The sequence below is a fragment of the Frieseomelitta varia genome, unplaced genomic scaffold (assembly GCF_011392965.1).
Source record: "Frieseomelitta varia isolate USP_RPSP 00005682 unplaced genomic scaffold, Fvar_1.2 scaffold_182, whole genome shotgun sequence".
In the NCBI taxonomy this organism is placed as follows: Eukaryota; Metazoa; Arthropoda; class Insecta; order Hymenoptera; family Apidae; genus Frieseomelitta; species Frieseomelitta varia.
In genome coordinates, this window is record NW_025109550.1 from 854,135 (window position 1) to 877,334 (window position 23,200).

Consider the following 23,200-nt stretch of genomic DNA (forward strand, 5'->3'; position numbering starts at 1 on the left):
CGACGCGAGATTTTTATCGGGCGGATCACCGTCTTCAAAGAGGATTCGATGTTAACTACGCATTACATGTGATCATTCGTGTTTTACGACGATAATCGTAGGCTCCATGACGCGTTTACGTAAGGATCAATACGATTTTTTCTTTCGCCGCGCGAATCACCCGATGAATCGCTCGAACTTTAATCGCTATTGTTCGATCGTCAGTCAATCTGTTTCTTTTTTTTTTTTCCTCGGACGCAATTATTTCTCGTCGAAGAAACAATAATCAAATCCTAACGATCGTCCATCGTTCGCAGAATGATTGCATGATCGGATCGAGTTTGGAGTCGAGCGTAGCGTCGTAAGTTGGCGAAAAGAATTTTGCCAATTGGATATAGTTTTAGCTAGTTTCCTAGCTTAGAGATTTTTTGATCAAAATTCGAGGCAGACAGAGGCAATTATTATTGATATATTTGAAATATTAATTTCCGAGTAGTAGCAGTAGAAGTAAAATAGAATTGAAATTATTACTTTCGTGTTGTATAGTCAAGGGATATAAGTAAAGCTATAAGTGCGCAACGTTACCAACCCCGCATTGAAATCACCGCGCACCTTCTTGTGCGGGCGTCGAAGTCTCTTCCTTATTTCGCGCTGCGCACATTACAAATTACACTAAAATTATTAAGACAACGTTAGACACAAAATTTTTGAAGTCTGAAATTGTGTTATATGGAATTATTATTTATTTGACCGGTAATCCGGAAAATGTGATGAAACGAAGCTTTGCAAAACTGTAGTAACATATTATATGGAATTTCCTATGAAATCATATATAATTTATAATGTTTTATTAAAAAATAGAAAACACAAGTTTGATTATTCAATACCATAGGTATCATAAGTTATATAATTGGCATTCATAACTAAAAATCTACGTAGAGTCAGGAAAATGATCTCAACTAATAAATTATCTTTCGTATAAGACGATGATACTTTCTTCGATTATATTTACGGGGAGAAATGACTGTCATAGTTGGGCTGATAGGCGATTTTATAGCGATCGCGCTTTTCCGCACGTGTTCTGCGCTCCGAGCGTGGGGAAATCACGTCATCGAACGAATGGCTCGTTAAATATAGATGCTTATCTCTCGATACTCGGACAAGTCCCGGGTAAAGGTAGTCTAGCTAGGCTATAGGTTTATGGACCGTCGATTTTGTTATTAAAGATTAGTTCTCGCCACGTGGAAAGTTCATAACTTTGAAACGCTCGTACGAGCGAGCATTGAATTTTCGATTGCCGGAGTATCGATTCAGAGAATGCAGGGAATGCAAAATGGTGAAAATTGGGCCGCGAGAAAAGTTTTGTGTGAATTTTGAAAAAAAAAAAAAACTGCGCAACTCGATAATTAAAAAGAGGATTACGAATCATGTAAAAAAGCATCAGAATTGGTCACAACATATGCAAAAGATCGCAAGCTTTCTCTCTGATTTGAGATTGATTCCGCGCGGTTGAAGATCGACAAGTTTGCGAGATCAGGAATAGATCGTGGAAAAATAAACCTTACGAATGACAGAACGTAACGCAAGATGAGAAAGAGAATTGCGCAGAATTTAGAAAGGAGGGAGAAGAATCAGAGAACGTAACAGAAAGACCAAGAAGAGACAGTAAGAACTGTCGGAAGAGAAAAGAAACGGAATTACACCACACAAAATCTCGACAACTAGAAAAAGAAAGAACGAGGAACAGCAAAGAACACGACGAAGAATAAAAAGAGACGCTAAAAGGAAGAGGAGGAGGCTGTGAAAAAGCATCAGAGGAAGAGGAAGACGAGGACAAAGAAGAAGAACACGAAGAAGAAGAAGAAGAAGAAGAGGAGCAAGAGCATCGAGAAGGAGAAGGTGCAGCTGTGTGGTGGGAGGAGAGAGAACGAGAGAAGGCCGCGGTAGTCTTTCTCGGTCGACTAGGTAAGATAAGGACGAGGCGGACAAACGGACTGACGAAGGTGGCCAAGGTAGGGGATATTCAGTCTCGCGGCCACGTGCTACACGAGCGCACGCCCCGAGCCGGCCGGTGGTCCAGCCACGACTCCGTCCTCTTCTTCTTCGTCCCGTTTTGTCCCACGCTTTCTCCTTCTTCCCTCATTCCATTCTTCTTTTCGTACAACACCTCTCGACATCACCACCGTGTGCCTCTCCCTCTTTCTCTCTCTCTCTCTCTCTCTCTCTCTTTTCGTCACGTTTCCACTTTATTCTCCATTTCTCTCTCCGTCTCTCCCAGAGTTTTTCTCCCTCGTCTCGTTTTAGTCGACTTTTTTTTCTCGCGTCTCCGTCGCGTACGGACAGTCACCGTCGCTTCCAAGCGTGTTTCGCGTCCGAGAGTCTCGCGTGAGTGTCGCCCGCCAGCGGATTCCCAGTGGACGCGGCTCGAGCGCGCCTCGCGGCCCCGGCTAATCGCGGGAACGCTCGAGCTACCAGCGCCTCGTCAACCTCGCCGACACCTTCGACAGTCACAATTTCGTTTCGTCCTCGTTGCTTCCATCCGCAAGTACCGAGAGTTCGTAGCTCCGAGAGATGTACTGAAGTTTGGTGAACGCGAGTGTGTGTGTGTGTGTGTGTGTGTGTGTGTGTGTGTATAAATACGATACGAAGGATACGAAGCTTCGATGGCAGCTGCGGAGATGATCGGACGGTACGGTGTCGTGCGAGCAGACACACGGCCAACTGTTAATTTCGTACTCTAACACGACGCGCTGCTGGAAGAACAAAGTCTTGTGACAGGAGAATACAGGAGAATACACCAGTGAAACTCTTCGCTCGTTGTCCCGTTAGCCGATGGTACGTGCAATCAACTCGTTCGATGATCGTGAAACGAAAGTTTGTCGTCGATGGGCTCGCGAAGGATTTGAGCAGGAAGAATATGTGGCCGAATATCGAGTACTGGTCGATATTCGGCGATCCGTGGTGATTGTGATCGCTTCGAGACATCGAGTTGTGCGCCGAGAGGCATGTCTGACCACCAAGGGGAGATTCTACTTGTCGCGCGAACCGAGTATTGACGTGCGTGTGTCCAAGGAACATCGGACGTTCTTCGTCCAGCTGTGTACGAACTAGTGAACTTTAGAGAATAGTGCTGTCTTCTACACGCCAGTTCGGCTTCCACGCGAGTTTTTATTTCTCTTTTAAATTCCTTCACTTCTGTCTACGTTTGACATGGCGTTTTTTGTTCTCGTTCATTTTTAGCGACTTACAGTAAGTTGAATGATATCAAATTTGATCTGTAACTTCGACTGAAATAATCCTAGCTTGCTCTTCGTCGATCTCTCGATCAGGGAATCGAGTTTAATCGAGCCAGCTAGTCTGTGGCTAGTACGGAAGATCGATTCGGTCCTCTTTCTCTCTCTCTCTCTTTCTCTCTCTGTTGCTGCTTGCTCGCTCGATTGGGCGGCGTCGACGATTAATTTGTCACGGGCACAACAATTTCAACCGTTTGCAGTCGGTACCATGATATCCGTGTGACGTGCCGCTGACAACCGGTTCATTAAAGTTGCAGCCGCCTCGTCACTCATTGACTGCCACAGGCTGGCAGTAATCGTGACGCCTGCGACAGAAAAAACAGAAAAAAAGAAAGAACAAAGAGGAGGACGAAAAAAAATATGACAGAAAAAAATAAAAGAAGATGATGAGAGAGTGAAGAAAAAGAGAAGTGTGTGTGTGTGTGTGTGTGTGAGAGAGAGAGAGAGGGGGAGAGAGAGCGATACCTTTGACGCGAGTGTTTCACCTTTCAATCATTATTATTACCAACACCGATGCCTCAAAGGATGGTCAGCCAGGGTGAAAAAAAAAAAAAGTGACGGACAATTAGGACGTTAACGACGCATGACAGCCTGGGAAAGTCGAGAAAAAACTGCACGAACCGCACGTGCGTCAGATAAAATTATTCTTAAGCGCGTCGCGTTGCGAACGCTTTTTTCCTTCTTGGTTAGGTGGCCTTTGTACATATCTGTCGATCGTTTGGCTATTTTTACACAAGATCGATCGTTCTCTCCCCTTAAGAAAAGCAAAATATTTGATCGTTTGATCGTTAACGTCCTTCGTTAGCGAATTAAGTTATCGGAGAGTTCTTTCTTGAGATGACAAGATTTCAAAGACGTGGAAACACATTCGACTTATTCGGAAGGATATTTCGGATTCCAAAATTTTGCCAGATCGTTTGCAAATCTTCGCTGCTGGAGAAACAAGTACGTTTTTTTTTTTTTAAAGAAGACGTCGAGTCGAGTTTTTGTTAAAAATAACTCAAACGTCGATACAATGTGAAACAAGACGAGTGCAACAGTCCTCCAGTTGAACATTTAAAATGGCCGTAGCCGGAATGGAAAAGTCTCAAAGTTATCACATTTCTGCAAGCAAGGAAACTTGAAATCCAACGTTGTTCCTTTACGGCTCCGAGAGCGTAAAGTGTCGGAGGGTTTGAGTAATCGGAATAGCTCGGCTTGTCGACGGAGACCTGCTCGTTTTTAGTCCCTCTCGGACACGGATTGTGCGATGCTGCTAATCCAGCTTGCCAGGCGGTCTTCTAAAGAGTGACGCGATGTATTACGTTTGCATACACGCGGTAACGCTTGTGCGGGTAAAAGAGCGATTATTTCAAGGACTGCAAACTTGTTGCGCTCGTGGTAACATGGTTGCGAGGGCCTCTCTGTTCTTGCTCCGATCCCAGGGGGGAATCGTTCTTTGAAAAAACAAAAAAAAAAAAAAAATTCGTTAACAAATCGTGCAACGCTCGCGCTCTCGCCTGTGTTCTCTCTGTCTGTCTCTCTCTCTCTCTCTTTCTCTCTCTCTCACGCTTGCTTTTTGTTCCCGTTGCTTTTATGATACAAACGCTTCGCGTTGAACGGGTTCTCAGTTGTGGATGCCTCTTTCGTTAATTTCTGAGCACACGCGCGGATTAGACGCGCGGATTTTCACGTTTGTTCAGCAACGTATTAAAGTCGTACAGATATTAATTAACCCCGTACGATTCAGTCGGTTCGTTATAAAGTTGTACCATGGGTGAGATTTTTCTGATTATACTTGACATTTAAAAACGTGCGTTTAAACTTTACTACTATTATATGACAGATTGTTTTCAGCGTAAGAAAGTGATAGTCGGTAACGTAACAGCGACGGGTATATTAATCTTAATTTAACGAACAGGATTCAGAAAAAGATTCGAGGCACCGTCTGATTATTTGCAACTGTGTGTCGACATTGGAATTTCCAAATCACTTAAATTCGCCTATTCTTTGTTTTTCTAAGTCAACCATTCTTTTCTTATCTGATACGCTTCTACTTTCAACCTACAAACTACTCTTTCTCACCTAATTTTCTGAATTTCTTATTTATTTATATGAATTACCTTAAATTTAGTGACTGTTTCTGTTTCTTTACTGTACTGTCTTTTTCTATTTTCGCTTTTAATAAGATTGGGTATTCCACGCTTTCTAACCTAACCTCCCTTTTTCTGTTTTCTCTATTATTCGCTTACCTTCTACTTCCAACTCTATTTACCTATTTATCTCTCCACTACGGTACCTATTCTATCTTCTTTTGTCTTCGTTTTTGGAATTTATTCCCTTTTATTTACCTTAACTCTCTATTTTTTTCGCATCTCTCATGCAGCACTCTTTACCACACACGCCATCTAACCAAATCCCAAATTCTCCTATTTATAGCTTTCCCTAGAAATTTTACAAACTCACGGACGACGAATTTTCGGAAATAGTCGACGACTTGTGCGATTGAAGTTTCGCTCTTCTCTTTGTCTTACGAATTTCACGAATTTTTACGCCCCAGTCCACTGGAGTGTTCAATCGTGTCTCAGGTTCCAACGATGTTCAAAAAAAANCTAAAACGAGACGAGGGAGAAAAACTCTGGGAGAGACGGAGAGAAAATGGTCTCTTCAAATCGGACAAAGCAAATCCAAGCTGCTGATAATGAACTTCGCGAGGAATCGTCAATTTCGCGTAACAATTTAACGACCGGATCAATTATAGCGCGGAAGAGATCGGGCTGATTGCGAGTCATTTGCCAACAGCTGAACGCCGCCCGAACGGCCGAGTCTCGCCGTCAAACTGATATAATATTACAATTTCCTCTCAGCGAGGCGTGTTTCACGATTGTGGAAATTCATTTCGTCGTGTTATATTTCCCAGCAGTGAGCGGGAAACGGGTTAGGTCTCTACGTCCCGTAGAAACGTTGGATTTATAGGAGTGGAGCAGAGGCGACGATACGCGCGATGTAAACCGGTCTTCCGCGCCGTGATACCGGCCACCTTAATTAATTTGTCATTATTTAAGGAAGACGTCTCGCGATAAAACTCGCCGGCATCGCAGCGTCGCGATCCCCCCGTCGTGTTTGTTACTTAGTTTGATCGGTTCGATATCTTGCAGAGACTGTTCTCTGCGTTGAGATTGATAGAAAATTGAAGAGAGAGAGGAGAGAGAGAGAGAGAGAGAGAGAGAGAGAAAGGAGGAAAATGGAACGTCTCTTCCCGGTCCATGCATCATTCGAATTTTCTTCGTGCATACTTCCTCGATCGAGTCGCGTCGATCACTCACAGCTAAGAATCAATCCTCCAGCGGTTCTGTCGTAATTTATGTTGTCATTTTTGATGACTGAAACATTTTCAGAAATGTTTCAACGTTTTCAAAAGTCTCATCTTATGGTTAATTGAAGCCGCAGCGAGATAAAAAAATTCTATGAAATTTTCGACGATGCGACATGTTTCTGTTTTGCGAACGAGAAGATGAGAATAAAGGGACTACCCGGTCTTGGTTGTCGAATCTTTCGCGACAGTCGACGGCACTTCCGCCTGTAGATTTTTCCCTCAATGGAACGTCTCATCGATGGTTGCAACGTCGATTTAAAACTGGTTTCTTCCCTTGTTTCAGGAAATTTTCAACAAGTTTCCAAAATCTTGGAATATACTTCAGCTTACTGTTAGTATATTCATTTACTATAAAATGAACATCACGACAGATTTATCACAAGTTATCTATTAAAACACCCTCTTTTATCGCATCGCTTCTTCCAATTGTAATCCAATGCTTGAACTCACACTTTCAAAAATCTTATTGCCGATTGAAACCGTAACAGGACTGGAACATCCAGTTCTGAATTCAACGACTAGACAACAATCGTCGAATCCTCCAAAATTCTATCGTTTGACAAATATTCCTTTAGAAAAATCCTCCTGCGGAAAAATCGTCGGAGAAGGAGAGCCGAGTTTGTTCTCGAGTTTGGGATCGATCGAGAAAGGAATCACGTTGATCGGAAACGCGGGGGCCACGCTTACACGCGGACACGGGCTCGGATCGCCGCGCGCGGATGAAATTAATACGTGGCTGGCGCCGTAATTAGCGCTCGTATTTATGCGTCCCTTGCGAGGCGGGCTCCGTTAACATGGTAATGGCGTTACACCGCTGTAAACACGACATGTTATCTCGGCGAGGCTCGCGCAAGAAATGGCAGCCACGGATGGGCTTTCGTTTCGCCGGAAGCACGCCTCCTCCCGTGCAATCCTATCCCGCCGCTTTCGTTTTCGAAAGAACGACGAGCATTTTGCTCGAGCTTTCGGGGGATTTCGCCGATTTCACCATTCTCTTTCAATCATTCATTGAAAGGCTCCTCGCCTTTTTTTTATTTTTCACAGTTGTCGGTGGTACGGACGATCTCGAGACTCTTCTCTCGATATCTCCTTTCTTCATTTTCCCAAGCTGCTTGAATATTACGAATTACAATATTTCTTTCTCGGTAATTTCAAAAGTAGGCGACTAAATAGTTTTTACCTTTTAATAGTAATTTGAACTGCAGTGTTTCTTCTTCGATAATTTCCAAAAAACTGTAAAAACTGGAATGATATCGTCGGTTAATTGGATAACGGTATAAATTCACGCGCGTCAAAAGTATGTACGTGTATTAAGTAACCGTTGAGAAGTTAATTATCACGTTTCCGATTATTATTTGCTCTTTCAATTACTTTCTGCCAAAAAAGAAGTTTCAGCTTCTTGCGAGCAGTCCTCTCGGTGTACAGGCTTTTTACTCACAATCAGTGAGGAATATAGAAATAAAACAGCGGAGCTCATGCACATGCATCGGAAGGGAAAATAGTCGCGTTCAAATTACATTGACAGACACTTGATCGTCAAGTTCAGTTGCATGACTAAAGCTCTGTTTGTCATTGAAAAGAATATCAGAAAATGTTGCAAAAGTCAAAGTCACAGGTTTCCAGCTCAAATTCTTCGCACGGAATTCGTCGATTCCCAAGGAGCCACACAATTTTCTTTCACAAACGACTCGTGACGCAGAAAATCACGCCGCAGATTCAAGAATCGAAAAACACACACACACACTCACATACACACACACACACACCTCTTGCAATCGATTTGAATTAACGAGTCGAATTGCCGGCTGGTGGTCCGTTCCAGTTCACGACGCGGTGTCGACGAAGCTGGAGGAAACGTAGCTGAGGTCCCCCTGAGGTGGTCCACGGCTGCACCGGCCGAGGAGGATAATCGTGAGAATCCACGGTGGCCCAGGAAATTTTCGACAGCGTCGGCGCTTGTAAGACACGCACGAAAATGTTGGGTCGCGACATCGAACACGGAACAGACGGCTCGAGGGACCGGCGCGAACGGTTTGCATCGAGAGATTAAAGAAACATCGAATGGACGTGGGCGATTTGTCGAGCTCGGCAGGATTGGCTGGGAGCGGATCCATCCCTGTAGCAACGGGTGTTGGTATCATTACAAGTACGACATCCGCCACCGCGGGGTGGTGGACGCCTACATCGACGATCGCCACCGCAGCGGCCAACACCGACGTGGTAAGTTCTTTTCTCTGCTCTTTTTTCTCGCGATCTCTCTTTCCTCGACTGGACACTGGCCGCGCGTGTCGTTCGTGTCGTCGCGAGCGGAGATCCGTCGAGTTTTGCAATGTGATTCACGTAATTTAGCTTCGAGTCTTTCTTACTTTTTTTTTTTTTTTTTTTGAGGAGGCGGTTCTTCGAGTTTCCGTTCTGATTTGTATAAATTAGGGGAGGATCAGGACGTGAGCCACTCTAGGAAAACAAGTTTTAGTATTCTAAACTCTTCGTAGCTCATTTTTTTGATCAAATGATATGATCTTTAATTGAACGTACGAGAAAAGGGACTGCAATGATTCAAATGATATAATCTGTAATTAATACGCTCTTTGATTATAATAATATAATCTTCGATTGAACATACGAGAAGAGGGACTGCAATAATTCAAATAATTTTAACGCTAGAACTACCAAAGCGGTCAAAACGACCAATTTTGTAATATTTTAGAGTAACTTTGCGGACTTACAATGTTGTACTTTTTTTTTTTTTTAGAGATTCGAGTGATTTTTGTAAAGCAAAAAAAAAAAAAAAAAAATGAATAAACGTTCGTGTTCATTATCGTATCATGAACCTTTTCCTATTCCTTGCATTCTAATTTCTTCGACTCGATTTTACATACTTTAGTCCCCGGTAGTTCTAGCGTTAATGTCAGAGTTCTTTCAGTCTCGCGAAGCGAACGCTCTCGCAACGCCAGATAATCTTAATTTTCATACAATTCCCCGGCCTCAACGATCATCCACGTCACCTCCGTAATCCACGTCATCTTCAACCCTTCCAGCCAACAATCACTCGATAAAAATTGCGGGCAATTACAGAGGCTCCGTGCCTCCTAGTCCCACCTTGTTCGACTCCCGGACAAGAAGTATAGAGGGGAATAAAGGCACCGTTGTTCCGACCAGGCCCACATTTCCCAGCGCAGCACCTTTCGCCGTCGCGCCCTTTGGCGCGCGAGAAAAAGAGAAAAAAAAGAGAAAAAAGTGGCGTGAAGCGTGCGTGCGTGCGTGCGCGCCACGGCGGTAAAGGCGAATCATCAGCCGTGTAACGGGGGGGAAAAATATCCCCGGCTGGCACGCTACTTTCATTTCTTCCTCGAGTGCCATTCGTCATCGGCATTACCTTCGCGCTGTTACTTAATGAGACGTCCCCGTGCCAGGATGCGGGTGTGCGATTAAGCGGTTAACAGCCGAGAGAGGTCGGAATATCATGGCGATCGAGAGACGTCTGGCAGAGGATTCTGACAACGTCGGGCAATGATTACAGCGGCCGTCTGTTCCCCATGCGAATAATTCTCACGACTCTTTTGTCGCGCGTCTTGGGTTGTTATTTTTCAATTGCAGGTTCATAGCACTCGGGAACGTAAATGGCCACTTTCTGAAACTTCGCCATTAATTCGTGGACGTTCCACGCATTAATTTTATTCCAACTGGCAATTATTGTCGTGCAATATCCGATCGACGTGGACTGTCCATCGATTCTGCGAGACGTAGTTGTAACGGTGTATATTCCGTCCGAAAAAAAAGGATACACGCAGTTAAATGCCGTGGCGCGGACAACGGAAAGGATAACGAAGATCGAGGAGACACGAAGGACATTATTTAGTTCCGTTGTAGTGCACCGCACCGGCGCGCAGGGATTAGAACCGAGGTGACACAGCCGCGTCATCTGTTGGACGTTTAACCTTTTTTACCTCGGGCCTCGGAGTATGCGTTCCCACAAGAAGCCATCAGCCGCCGTCTCACCCAGTTATGCCGACTCGCTGAAACGGGAAAATCATTTTTGATACGCGCCACGGCATGAACTTTCATCTTTTGGCACATGGCGAGTAATCGTCAGGAGGAGTACCACTCCGTTGGTTAATAATTGTCCTTCAATCGCTCGAAACTAATCTCTGTTCAATTAGATTTTTAATTTCGCAAGCAATTTCGATGATTGTGGGATGAGGGTGACTCTGTGTATTATTATTATTATTATTTATCGAAGATCGTATATTCGAGATGTACGACGTATAACGATGCGAGACATTGTCGTTAAAAAATAGATGGAAAGACAAACTCAATCGAGCCGCACGAGAGATGGCGCAACGTTATTGTGTCACTTGTGCCTTCCTCTGTTAACCAAGAATCGATTGTCCTTACGATCCCAGTATTTTTCCGTTAAATCTTCAGCTACACGATGCCCCGTCGACGTGCACGTCTTTCCACGCTATTATCTCAGCCTTTGGAGTCCCTCTCTCACGATGAAAACGCGAGGATCGTAAACACACCGGCATCGGAACGCGAAAACAACACGTCAGTTTCTCTCTCGGTTCGGATCCTCTAATTACTTTCCTTGATCCTCGTTCGCTGTCGATCATCTCGTCCAGTTCGTCAAGACGCCTTTTCACGCGTTAACCGATTACCACATTACATTCCACGCAAAACGGTCCAAGTAAAAGATGGATCAGATTCCTCCGAGTGAAACGTCAAACGAGAGGTTCTGCTTCTCCTCTGAATCGTCCCGATCTCGCGCGAGATACGCACACCACACACACACGACTGAAAAGAGAGAAGGGGAGAAGAAAAATCGAGTTCTAAAAATATTTCGAAACGTCCGCCGCTTCGGGACCTTTGGCCCCGGCCGTTCCGAGAGATTCTAGATTCTCGTCAGCTGACGTAACGTTATTTCCGACGGACGCTCCCTTTACATAAACGTCTCGATTGCGAAATCGCAGACTAGGATCGATACACCCTTCGCGTACGATTTTACCATTCTCGTGTCGCCGCATCTTCTTTCATAATCCCCCGACGAAATTGATTGAATCGCGCCGCGAAATATATATTTCCAATGTGAAAATTCCATTATTTGCAAATGACTCGCGGCATCCAATCGCGAATGATAAAAGTCAAGCTCACGTATCGACGCACGTGTGTACGAAACGAAACAACGTGAGATTCTTTGCGAATCTTCTTCTCTGCGCGCGTTCTCTACCGTCTTCGTTTATCTTTGCCGCGTCGGTCGTCCTTTCTCGTTCCAAACTGCCGTCTCGCGGTTGAACCTGTGCGTTCTACGCGATGCGCTCCGTAATGACTGGCTAACTAGGTTTTAATAGGAACACGGTCTCGCAACCGAATCCTCGGCTCTTCTTGCAACCTCTATAAAGAGAGAGAGAGAGAGAGGAGGAGGCAAGAAAAGGTCCCCTTTTTACCGTGACTGCGTGTCTTTTCAAGCGTGTACACGTGCATACTCACGTAATCATCTATATATGTATATCTCTCTCTCTCTCTCAAACGTATTTCGAAGATTTTCAACTCTTACGATCGGTGATTGGCGGGCAACGCAACTCTTACGATCGATTCGAACGGAATCGCCATGCCGCGAATTGATCCCATCATTCACTCGATCCTTTCCTCGATCGCGCGATAAATCACGCGCGAATCATCGCGGGAACTTCTCTCTCAAAGGCACTTACACGCGACATTTCGATACGCGGGCTTTCAATTTTTAATCGTATGTTGTTACGAGTTAGCTCGGTTTGAAAACAGTCGGATGCGAAAACGTCGTGGGTTGTCCCGTCGACCGGGAGTTTGCTCAAACATCGGAATGATTAATCCAACGTCGCTAAACGATGTCCCGCGGTCGTCGTTGAAATAAATAAGCGTTAACAGCGGGAGCATCGGTGGACATCGACGATGGATATCGTTGGTGTTTTTTTTTTTTCTTATCTGGTGTTTGGTTCGCCTGCCTTCGAAAGGAAATTATCATTATCAATTCTCGTTTTCGTTTCTCTTCTTCTTCTTCTTCTTCTTCTTCTTCTTCTTCTTCTTCTTCTTCCTCTTCCTCCTCCTCCTCCTCTTCCTACTTCTCTTCTTCTTCTTTCGCTTCTTCGTCTACGTCGTGGCGGAGGAGATGGTCGTGAGACGAGCAAGAAACGCTTCCATGATTGGCACATATTGCGCGTGCTTGCAGCATGATCACCGCCGCATTCTAAGCGTCTTCGGTTTCTTAGCCGAAGCGTAACCACATGTCGCATCTTTTTGTTGCAGATGAATCAGCTCTGCAGGGTCTGCGGAGAGCCGGCCGCGGGTTTTCACTTCGGGGCCTTCACGTGCGAAGGTTGCAAGGTCAGTATCCACGAACCCTTTGCTCTCTTTAGATCATCAGACCGGAGGAGGAAAAATTTCAATGGCCGTTTATATTCTCGCATCTTCTTTCGCTCTTACCCTTCTTTCGTCTCCCTCCCACTCCTTTTCTTTATCTCTTTTCTTCTCCAACGTATCTCTGTGTACGTACACACGCGCGTCTACATATACCTCTTCGAATGCAAATAAAATTGTAGCCTCAAGCGTGCAGACGCGTGCATCATCCTCACGTTACAATTACCGGGGCACTCTGCCGACCCACGGTCCACTCTCCGGTTTTACGTTTCTCGTGGAAAGTTTGTGAATTCACGTTTCTCGCGAAACGAAACCGATCGATTGCAATTTCTTTTGCACGCTCTGCACGCGTGGAGGGAAAGCTGCTCGTGGAAAGTTCGACGAGTTCAGTTGTACCCGTTGTCTCGCAACGTCTCGCGAAATCGCTTTTCCGATTTGACTGTAAAGTGCCATTCATGTATAACGAGCGCGCATTTCGAACGCGTTTCTCTGCTCCGCAGTCGTTCTTCGGGCGAACTTACAACAACCTCGGCAGCATCTCCGAGTGCAAGAACGGCGGCGTGTGCGTGATCAACAAGAAGAACCGCACCGCGTGCAAGGCTTGCCGGCTGAGGAAGTGTCTGATGGTGGGTATGTCGAAGTCGGGCTCCCGCTACGGACGCCGCTCCAACTGGTTCAAAATCCACTGCCTCCTCCAGGAACAGTCGCACCAGGCGCAGACGCGCCTCATCAAGGACCCCAAGTCCGCGTACGAGAAGGCGTTCGGCTCGTTGGACGTGGCCAACAACAACAACAACAACAACAATAACGAGAACCCCCCCGGCGCTACCAGCGCTACCAACGTGATGGGTATAGTGACGACGACAACCACCACCGCCAACAGTTACCATCACCACCACCACCACCACCATCACCAGCACCATCATCAGGACAGGTTCCCGAAAAGGGACGACCTGAGGCCGCAGGACATTCCCGCTCAGTTGAGGGCGCCCGACATTCCGACGGCGAGAGTCAGCCAGGATCCTCTCCTGAGGCCGGTGGATCTGGTGAGGGCGCCTCACGAACTGCTCAGGCCGGAAGTGTCCAGGTTCCCCATGTGGAGAGGGCCGCCGTTCTTCCACCCGGCTCTGTCGCACATGCAGATCATCAACACGCCGTTCTTCCCGTTTCAACAACGGTTCATCCTCCCCTACGTGAACCAGGTTGGCACGCCGCCGATGATCGCCAGCCTGACGAGCTCGTCGAGCGACAGCGTGAGCCCGAGGTCGACGCCGTCGCCGAAACGGGACGACGACAACGGGAGCGGGAACCGCGACGAGTGCAGAGGCGCGGACGGAAGTTGCGGACAGAAGAATCAGATCGAGGCGTACGACAAGAGCCTGGCGTTTCTGCGTTCATTGGGCCCGGAGCAGGAGGAGCCGATCGATTTGAGCATGAAGCCCGGCACAAAGTTGGACGGGCTAGAGGGGACGGACGCGACCGGCGGAGGTAGCACGGAGGAGGAGAGGTCGACCGACAGCGAGGACAACGAGCTGCTGCAGGACACAGGGCCGCCCCTCGATCTTACTAGAAAAACGTGACCCCGCACGCGGGGGTCAGCTCGCGGGCAGCTTTCGACAGGAACTGGACTCTGGTTGATGCGTTGAATCGTCGCTCGGAGGATTACCAGGCAGCTCCCTCGCGACGAGGAGACGACTTACGATCTTACGTTTGTCAGACACGACTCGCACACGGGGTGTGACCTCGCGAAGACGAGAGGATGGAAGGATGGAACGTCGATCTCGTCGAGACACGAACGAACGAACGAAGACGTTGGTAAAATGCTGAAGGAATCGAGTGAAATAATGGGAAAATAATAGCGCGGATGAAAAGGCGAGACATCTGGTATGAGAGACGACAGGGTGGACGAGCGAAGTAATGGATGATGGACAGCGGCAGGCAGTAGGAAAAGCACGTAGGAAGAGCGGACGTCGCCAGCCCTTGTGTGTTGCACGAATGACTTTACGATCGGCGATCGGATCGACGTAAAATTGCTCAAGCCCTCGATATTAGCCGACAGACGTACACGGCTCCCTTTGGCTTCGCCAGGTGTTCGTTGACAGAGTGGCCGAAGATAGGCTCGATACATCCTTTCGTAGCCGGACGAACGATTGTGTGCCTTAACCGATGCCTTTCAGCTCTCGTAAACGTTCGAATGCACGAGAGGGAGAGTATATGAGAAAGAGAGAATGAGACAGAGAGAGAGAGAGAGAGAGAGAGAGAGAGAGAGAGAGAGCCAGTAAAAACCACGTGATAATTTAACGTTGAGTAATAACGTGTAACAAGTACGTACGTAGACACGAACACATGTATGTATCATGTCGTGTCCGTGTGATGCGTTCGACATCATTTTTTGTTTTTTTTCTTCTTCTTTCGCGTTTGGAGAATCGCGAGACGGGTGAGTGAGGGTGTCCGAGAGGAACGAAAGCTTTTACCTTTACCGTGATATCTCTCGACGCTCGGGAATGGCCAGTGTTTCATTAAGCCGCATCGAGATTTCTTTTATTTATGCCGAGTCTTTTTATTTAACGCGATTTTAATTATTCAGTCAGTCTGTCTCGCGGATATACCTCGGTGTGGAGGCGCCCTTTTCCTTCCGTGGCCGCCCATTCGGCTGATAATGGATCGACGACAAACGCAACGCGGTCTCCGTTTCTCTCTGCGTTTACTCTCGAGTATTGTATTTGATTGCAAGATTGTAATGGAGACTACAGTGTAAATTGCGCGGAGAAAAACAAAAACGTCACGAGGCTGAAGGAAGGGGGAACTGGTCGATGACGATTGCATGATCACGCGTGTTCAAACGCACCGAGTGTTCAGCGGAAAAAAAAAAAAAAAAAAAATACGAAGTAAAATAAAGAATAAATGTGTAGCCAATACTGTGGCGCCTTGATCGTCGTTCATTAAATCTCTCCCCGATCATCGTTTCCCTTACGCGACCATTCGTAATCGCTCGTATACGTATATATCTCGAACTCGAGATGGTATCCCATTACTTTCGTCTCGCGCGTCTCCAGCATTCCGAACCGTCGTCGCGAAACGCGCACGAAAGCGATTCGCTTAGGAGCGCGTACGCGCGTCCAGTCACATCGCGCACCTTATCGCGGCGACGTTATTTATTTAGTAATAAATTTGTCCGCGCGCTGATGTACTACGAGACGACACGTTTTCTCGGATAATTCCGTTCTATGGCGGGACGCCTCTCCCAGACGGATCTTCGCAGACGCGGAGGAAAATAAACGCTCCTTAAATTCACACAACAAACACGAATATATACTATATTGATCGTAAGACGGATTACGATCCAACTTCCGTTCGATTTGATTCAATCGTGACGCGAAAACGCGCGAAGAAAGAAGGAATTTGGAGAAAGATCGCCTGTTGTAAGGTACGCGTTCGCGAAATGGAGATTGACGTCGTTGCACGGTTCGTTTATTGCTAATTACGTTTGTCTGAAACCGAGGAAATTTCACGACACGACGTGAATTTTACGGTGTATCGTAAGCTGTGATAATTTATGAAGCAACGAGGAAGAGCCATGATCTTCGCTTTGTAAAATCTCGTTACATCATGTTTCTAATGCGATCCTGTTCGACCGCTCTTTTTTTCTTTTATTCATTTATTTCTTTTTACTTTTACGTTCTTCATCGGTCAATCGACACGATCGTGTATAATCACGGTGTTATCGGAAAAATTTCGTTGCGAGCTTTGAGAAAATCTTCTTCCCCCGTAAATTAGCCTCAAATGCTTCGATAATTAATTCAAATTAATTAACTGAGATTCCGCAAAGACGAGCGTCGATTTTCAAAGACGAGCAAACGTCCAGCTCGACGAGCGGCGGAAGAGACGAGGACGAGCTGCTCGGGAGACTTCAACGACCGCGCAGGCGCGACTTTTTCGTTTCCGCGTCTCTCCTCCGTCCGCGTTCGAACGCGGCGAGAATTCACGGGAGCCATAAGATCATCGACGTTGACCACGGATCACGGTGTTCACCTGCGTGCACCTGCGTGTATTCACGAGCACTCGTGCCCGTAACCCCGGACGTTCGAATGCCTCGGGATCTTCTCTTGTTGACTTAGGTGGGACGGGGAGAGAGAAAGAGAGAGAGAAAGAGGAGAGGCCACTCGCTGTCTGTCGAACGAGCGCTCTAGTGGTTTCTTGGCCCGACGATTCAGGTTTCTCGAGCTTCTGGCCCTACGTACGCGGCGAAAAAAGGAAAGAAGCGCTACCAACGCACGATGACGTGTGCGCGAGAACGCTACGACTATTCTTGGATTACGTAAATTTGTCAAGCGGAGGTTCCTTCTTTATTTTCTCTTTCTCTCTCCCTTTCCTTTTTTTTTTTTTTTTCTCTTACAGGATGCTTTTAGACGGATTGCGCAATCGCCGAAGAGATGGTATTGCTGTTTGGTAAGATTTTATAGCTTTTACACGGTGATACTTGTCGAATTTGTTGATTCAGGCTCTATTGTAATTTCACGGCGAGTGAAAGTTTTTTTTCACCAGGGCAATTTTCGAAAGATATTCAGTATTTAATTGTAACGATGTAACACGTTACTTCTGTAAACCCGGTGACATTTTTGAGAACAAAGTTTCCGAGTAACGTTCACAGCAATTTATTTTATTTCCAGTGAAATTTTGAATCTTTGTTAGTAGTGTTAGTTAACCTTTGCTCGATTTCACTGGCGCTGGATGTTGCACCTTGGCTGGAATTAATTGTCAGAAACTTCAAGAGGTAGCGGCCAGCGTCGACGACGGACTAAGCATCTTTTGATTCCTACCGTGAAATAATTTACAAGTTACTAGAAATTCTACTCTCTCCTTCATATGAAATCTGTTTTTCATTCGTTACAACCTGGCTGAAACGCGCGTCTCGTTCACCATCTTCCTTCTATATTACGTTAATTTGCGCGCTGGATGCAGATCCTACGAGGAGGCCGTACGACACCTGTGACACCGTACATCGCGCCCACGTAAATTATCCCGGCAAGATTTACGACGCGTCTCGAGACGCGCGTACGCTCCTGTGTCTCTCGAAATTCTCCAACTTGTTGTCCGTCTGTTATTAATGTCGAAATTAGAAGAAAAAAAATCGGCCTAGCCACGACCGACCACGATAGGACGTTTCTCGAAAACAGAATTCTCTCTTACTCTCGACATTTCTCCTTCTCACTTTTACAATCTTGCTAGAATCTTGCGATATCTAGACATTTCTTGCTTAAACAAAAAAGAAAAAAAGAAATACGAATAGAACGAATTTATTTGTTCGTGCGCAATGATTTTTGGCTCTCCCGATTTCCAAATTACTTTTCAATTTACTTTGAACTTGAGTTAATAAAGGCAGAAAAGAAAAGGCGAATGAATGTCGAGAGAATCGAATTTTCAATCGAGATTTGCGACTCCGCGCTGCGTATTATCAATTTCACGTCTCGTCTAATTACCCGCCGCTTCTTCACCTTCGATTTATTGTTATCGTGTTTCTGCTTGAGTGGACAGGTACACTGCGATTTTTCACGATTTGCGTTGCAAGATCGAAAGAGAGAACGTTGCGCCACAGTGGCGACGACTTCTTGGAAACGACTGTTGGAAGCAACTCTGATAAATTGTCACGATCAATTTTTTATCGTGCCTTCGACGTCGAGAGGCGTAATTTTTCTCTCTTCGCGATTTGACCGGCGTTCTTTCTTTCTTTTTTTTTTTTTTTTTTCTCTCTCGCCGAGAACCCGCAGCGATAAATGACAAGACGCGGCTCGGAACGGGCATATGGGCGAATTGTAATTGTGTCGAGGCGTTCGCAGGTGTGCGCCTGCAACCCTTATTCATTGTTCCTCCTTTGAGATTCTTTCAGACCGATGAATACAAGCCGCATTGTCTGTTCAGTCGAGGAGATGATGCTTCCTTTATCTACCCTCGCTTCAATATTTAATATTTAATATCGATTCTACGTTTCATTCGATATCTCTTTGTATATCTCGATATAAAATTATACGCGTATGTATATTCTTGAAACACAAAAAGAGTGCAAACTTCGTACGAAGTTGTACTGTCATCGATTACCCAACTCCAGTAAATAATCGAGGAGCAATGGGGATCAAATTCATCCGGATTCATCCGCATTTTTGTCGACAAAGCATGTCGACAAGTTACAAGCATTGCAGACGTCATAAAAGCAAAAGGTTTATGGACCAAATACTAGTAAGTTGTTAAAGCTAAAACAGCTTGTTGTTAAAATAACGGCGCAAAACTATAACAATGTATTTCCTTTTGTTACAGATAAACAAGAAAACGTTTGCGGCTTGAAAGAAAATTGTTTCTGCAGAGTACACTTGCAATATTTATTTTTCGTTTACTTCACTGTAAATAAAGACAATGAAACATTATTTACTAGAAACATTTAGGTATTAGTACTCTTGAAATTACAGACTGATATTTGATGAATCTATCTTTCTCTCTCTCTCTTCTAACAGAAAATGTTTCCAAAATACTTCGTCAAAGTGCCAAAATTCTCTTTACTCGTTCCATTCCAAAATTCGCGAACTACTGCAGTTTCCGGAGATGTCTGAACGATGCCGACGACTACGACGAGGAAGAAGCGGATCACGATTCAGCAGCGGGGTCGGCAGATGCGCGGAACGGGCGTAAAGACGGGCCATTACGCGCGTGGTAAAAGAGGTTTACTACACCTGTGGCCTGTGGGCTTGGCCATCGAGGTTGTTTGCGCGTTTCCTTTACTGAAAAGGAGGACGACATGGAAAATGTGGAAAACTTTCGAGGAACGATTCTGGAAAAAGGCGTAAGGTTGACAATCCGGGGTCACGACACCGCTCGAATCACAACACACTCGGTCGTTTCGATTAGTCGCCGGGGGAAATTCATAATGCATTTTTCACAGACGTGACGGACACGAACATAGGCTCCTTTCGAGCTCCGTTTGGTCGAAGGCTCGAAGCGGACGTTTTCGCCTGGACGTTTACGAGCGTTTGACCCTAAGCGTACAGCGGAGGACACGAATAAAGGGAAAGGTCGCTTTCTTGCGGTCTCGCTAATTGGCTGCGTTTGCGCACACGCATCGTCGCGAGAGGACGTTCGACCCAATATCAATTTGCGCGCGTGACAAGAGGGTTGCGAGCTGCGAGTGAGACAACGGCGAGGCTTGTCACGGATCGTTTATAGCAATGAATGTCGATAACGGACAAATGTAATCTTCATTTGCGAACGTGAAGCGAAGAACAGAGATCAATGGATGGAACTGTGCCGTTCCTTTTAACAGAAAATTCGTGATCGTTCACTGGGGAGAGAAATTCGCGGAATGAATTTCAATTTCATGAATTCTGTCGTTAATTATCGTCCCGAGATATCGAGACGAGATTGTTAATATAGTTTGACGCCGAGTAGGAAGAATGGATAGAACGTCGAGTTTGACAGGATAACAGATAGAGGCTAAATACTAACTGGCTTTCCAGTCGTTAGGCTTGTCAATGTCTTTGATAAAGCGCCTGTCCCTTCGGAACACGGGAGTTTGTAACAGTGATCCGTAACGTGTTGCGCGGGTACTCCATTTATTTCGAACAAACTGCTCGTGCCATTAGCTTGGAACTGACGGATCGTTTGATAATAGCTGATTATTGATTAACACGGTTGTACTATCTTTTCACGATTTTCCTACATTTTTTTTCTATTCTTCGTTCGTTTGTTTCGTTGCCTCGCTTCGTTCAAGCTCGACTGCAATTTCGAAAACTTGACACCGAGGGAATGGTAGCAATGATATACGCGAGAATTGACGAAAAGATCTGGTTCTACAGAAATATCCTTGTAAATCTATTATTCATCCTTGCGGGGGCGTGAAAGTCGATGGAATTAACAACGACCGTATAATCGATGGTCACACTGTCTTGCTTGTTATTAGCGTGCAGCGAAACAAAATATTCAGTCGAAACAAAAACTAGCAGTCTACAAATGTTGCTTTACATTTCGACGGCGGTTTGTACAAAAAGAAAAAAAAAAAAAAGAAAAAGAAAAGAACTGAATACACGAGCTATTAATAACTTTGCTGTTAATTCTTAGTCTTATGGTTCCGAGACGGAATCATATACTTTATTGGACTGTTGCGTAGTAAATATCATTTCTGAGATACGTGTCAACGAGCGTAATTCGTTTTGAAACGGCAACCATTTTTCAATCGAGGTACGAGCCATTCACATCGATATACGTTTTTTTTAAAGAAATGTAAAGTAGTCGCTTTAGGAATAATTGTGAAATATTTTATGATTTAAAAGTCGAATGAAGCGAGATTTAATCGAAGATCCGAGGCATTTATTATTCAACGATCCGATGCGACAACACGCAATCTTCCAGTGTCATGCTCGGAAAATTTCCACGAAAATGAAAATCAACGATTCATTCGAGAACAAATATTTTTCGTTCGGATTGGAAACGAATTTCGCAGCGCGGTTTCGATTACTTTGAAAATTGAACGACCTTTTAATTATCCCGGGGTCTCGACGGATCCGTTCGAGCTGTGTCATCGAAACTTTCCTCATCGAAAGTTGCTGCGTAGGCGCGGGCCCGCTTTCGAGAAATCGCGCGCACGATCATTAATAAGAGCCGCATCATCGCTAGCTTAGCTGTTGTCGTGACACTTGACAAATATCGTCATTCCCCCCTTCCCACCACCCTCCCCACCACCCTCCCCACCCTTCTTTTGAACGTACCACGGTCAATTACCACAAAGAAATCACGCCGACCGTCAATTCGACCCTGGCCCTCGTCGATTAATTAAAAGATTCGACACTTATCGATCGTGCACGTATATATATATATATATATATATTGTAGAGATATAATATAAATAAAGCAGCATATATATAAATAATGTTTATTTAATGAAAATTGCGATACTAAAACAACAAATAATTAAACAAGACAAATTACTTCAAAATAACACAAATAAATTCTTAACAACTCAAATAAATTCTTTTAACAATACAATTGACACTTTTTAACAGTTTTCTTTCGACGGCTCTCATGGCTCTCACAACTCTGGTCTTTTTTTTTTTTAAAAAGAAAAGCTCTCCATGCTTACGTTGGACTTCTCGCATCACATCAAATATTTTATCATATTTCTATGATCAACAAACGTCTGTTATGTTTAAACATAAATAAAATTATAACTACTGATTAATTATAATAACCGATACTATAATATATATATATTCGAATTCAGACGAGACTCGAGGGAATTGTTCGAATAGACTCTCCGCGCTATCTGCGGATTCTTGTTCCCTGAATCGTGGTCATTTATAATGGAGGAGAGGCCGGCCACGATAAGGGAATTCTGCGGTAAACGATGCGCGGCGAGAATGCGTATTTTTCGGTGCCGGGGCGTTTCATTATGCGCGCGGCGTGGCTGAAGAGGAAGAACGAAGAGATCGAAGAGGGACTCCAATTCCGTGGGAAGAACGTTCGCATAGTGGAGAAGGAAATTCGTTATCCAATTACGCCTTCTGAATCATTTTCTCTCTCTCTCTTTCTCTTTCTCTCAGTCGTGTTGCTTTTCTATCTCTCCGCTGTCGGTTCTCTCTCTGCTAATCAAACGTGGAAATGTGAAAACTCGAGAAAAGGAGAGAGGATAAGAAGGGGGGGGGGAAGGAGGGGAGAGTGAATGCCCTGTAATTGATTCGTCGATCGGTTAAATTTGCAGGATGCCTCGCAGCTGTCAAATCGATTCGGAATTGAGAGAAATTGCGCGTCGCGCGTCGAAATTTTATTTCGCGGACAGCGAGGCAACTGTTTCAAACGGTCTCGCGTGAAGAAAAGTTTTAGACTGACCAAATGGATCGGGATCCAGGTCAGATCGATACGCGGCTGTTGAAAGGAATCAAGGTTCTGTTTCTCTCATGTCTCAATCAAATCAAAATTAGCTATCGACAGGTAAGAGATTTTTAATGCAATCTGAGCATTTTAAATTTTTTTACGTCGTAAAAGAAAATCTGTGACGTACAACTTGTAACTTGTCGATAATATTATTACAACCAATCAGATGGTTATCTATCAGATAAAAAGTTTCAGTGATTTTTGTGTTAGAAGAGAAAACCTGTAATACACAGCTTGTAATAACTTGTCGATTCTCCAATATTATTAA

The 23,200-nt window shown here is 45.0% G+C and overlaps 1 protein-coding gene and 1 long non-coding RNA gene across 3 annotated transcripts; both read left to right on the forward strand.

The window, feature by feature from the left end:
• Nucleotides 1-1,927: 1,927 nt before the first annotated feature.
• LOC122538872 lies at nucleotides 1,928-15,950 on the forward strand. Of its 2 annotated transcripts, none has more exons than XM_043673349.1 (4): nucleotides 1,928-3,228; nucleotides 8,450-8,847; nucleotides 12,910-12,987; nucleotides 13,521-15,950. In XM_043673349.1, exons 2-4 carry the CDS (start codon nucleotides 8,689-8,691, stop codon nucleotides 14,598-14,600), a joined length of 1,317 nt encoding a protein of 438 aa, XP_043529284.1. In that variant the 5' UTR covers nucleotides 1,928-3,228; nucleotides 8,450-8,688; the 3' UTR covers nucleotides 14,601-15,950. The 2 variants fall into 2 exon arrangements, with proteins under 2 accessions (XP_043529284.1, XP_043529283.1); XM_043673348.1 differs by having other exon boundaries at nucleotides 1,928-2,814.
• Nucleotides 15,951-19,079: 3,129 nt separating this feature from the next.
• Nucleotides 19,080-19,450, forward strand: LOC122538873. Its single transcript, XR_006308937.1, has 2 exons — nucleotides 19,080-19,254; nucleotides 19,333-19,450. It is a non-coding gene; the product is annotated as an uncharacterized LOC122538873 (long non-coding RNA).
• The last annotated feature ends 3,750 nt before the right edge of the window (nucleotides 19,451-23,200 follow it).

Coding starts and splice junctions, on each gene's coding strand:
- LOC122538872 (XM_043673349.1), top strand. CDS start 8,689: ATGGACGTGGGCGATTTGTCGAGCTCGGCAGGATTGGCTGGGAGCGGA. Junction 8,848..12,909: donor CAGCGGCCAACACCGACGTG/GTAAGTTCTTTT, acceptor TTTTTGTTGCAG/ATGAATCAGCTCTGCAGGGT. Junction 12,988..13,520: donor TCACGTGCGAAGGTTGCAAG/GTCAGTATCCAC, acceptor TCTGCTCCGCAG/TCGTTCTTCGGGCGAACTTA.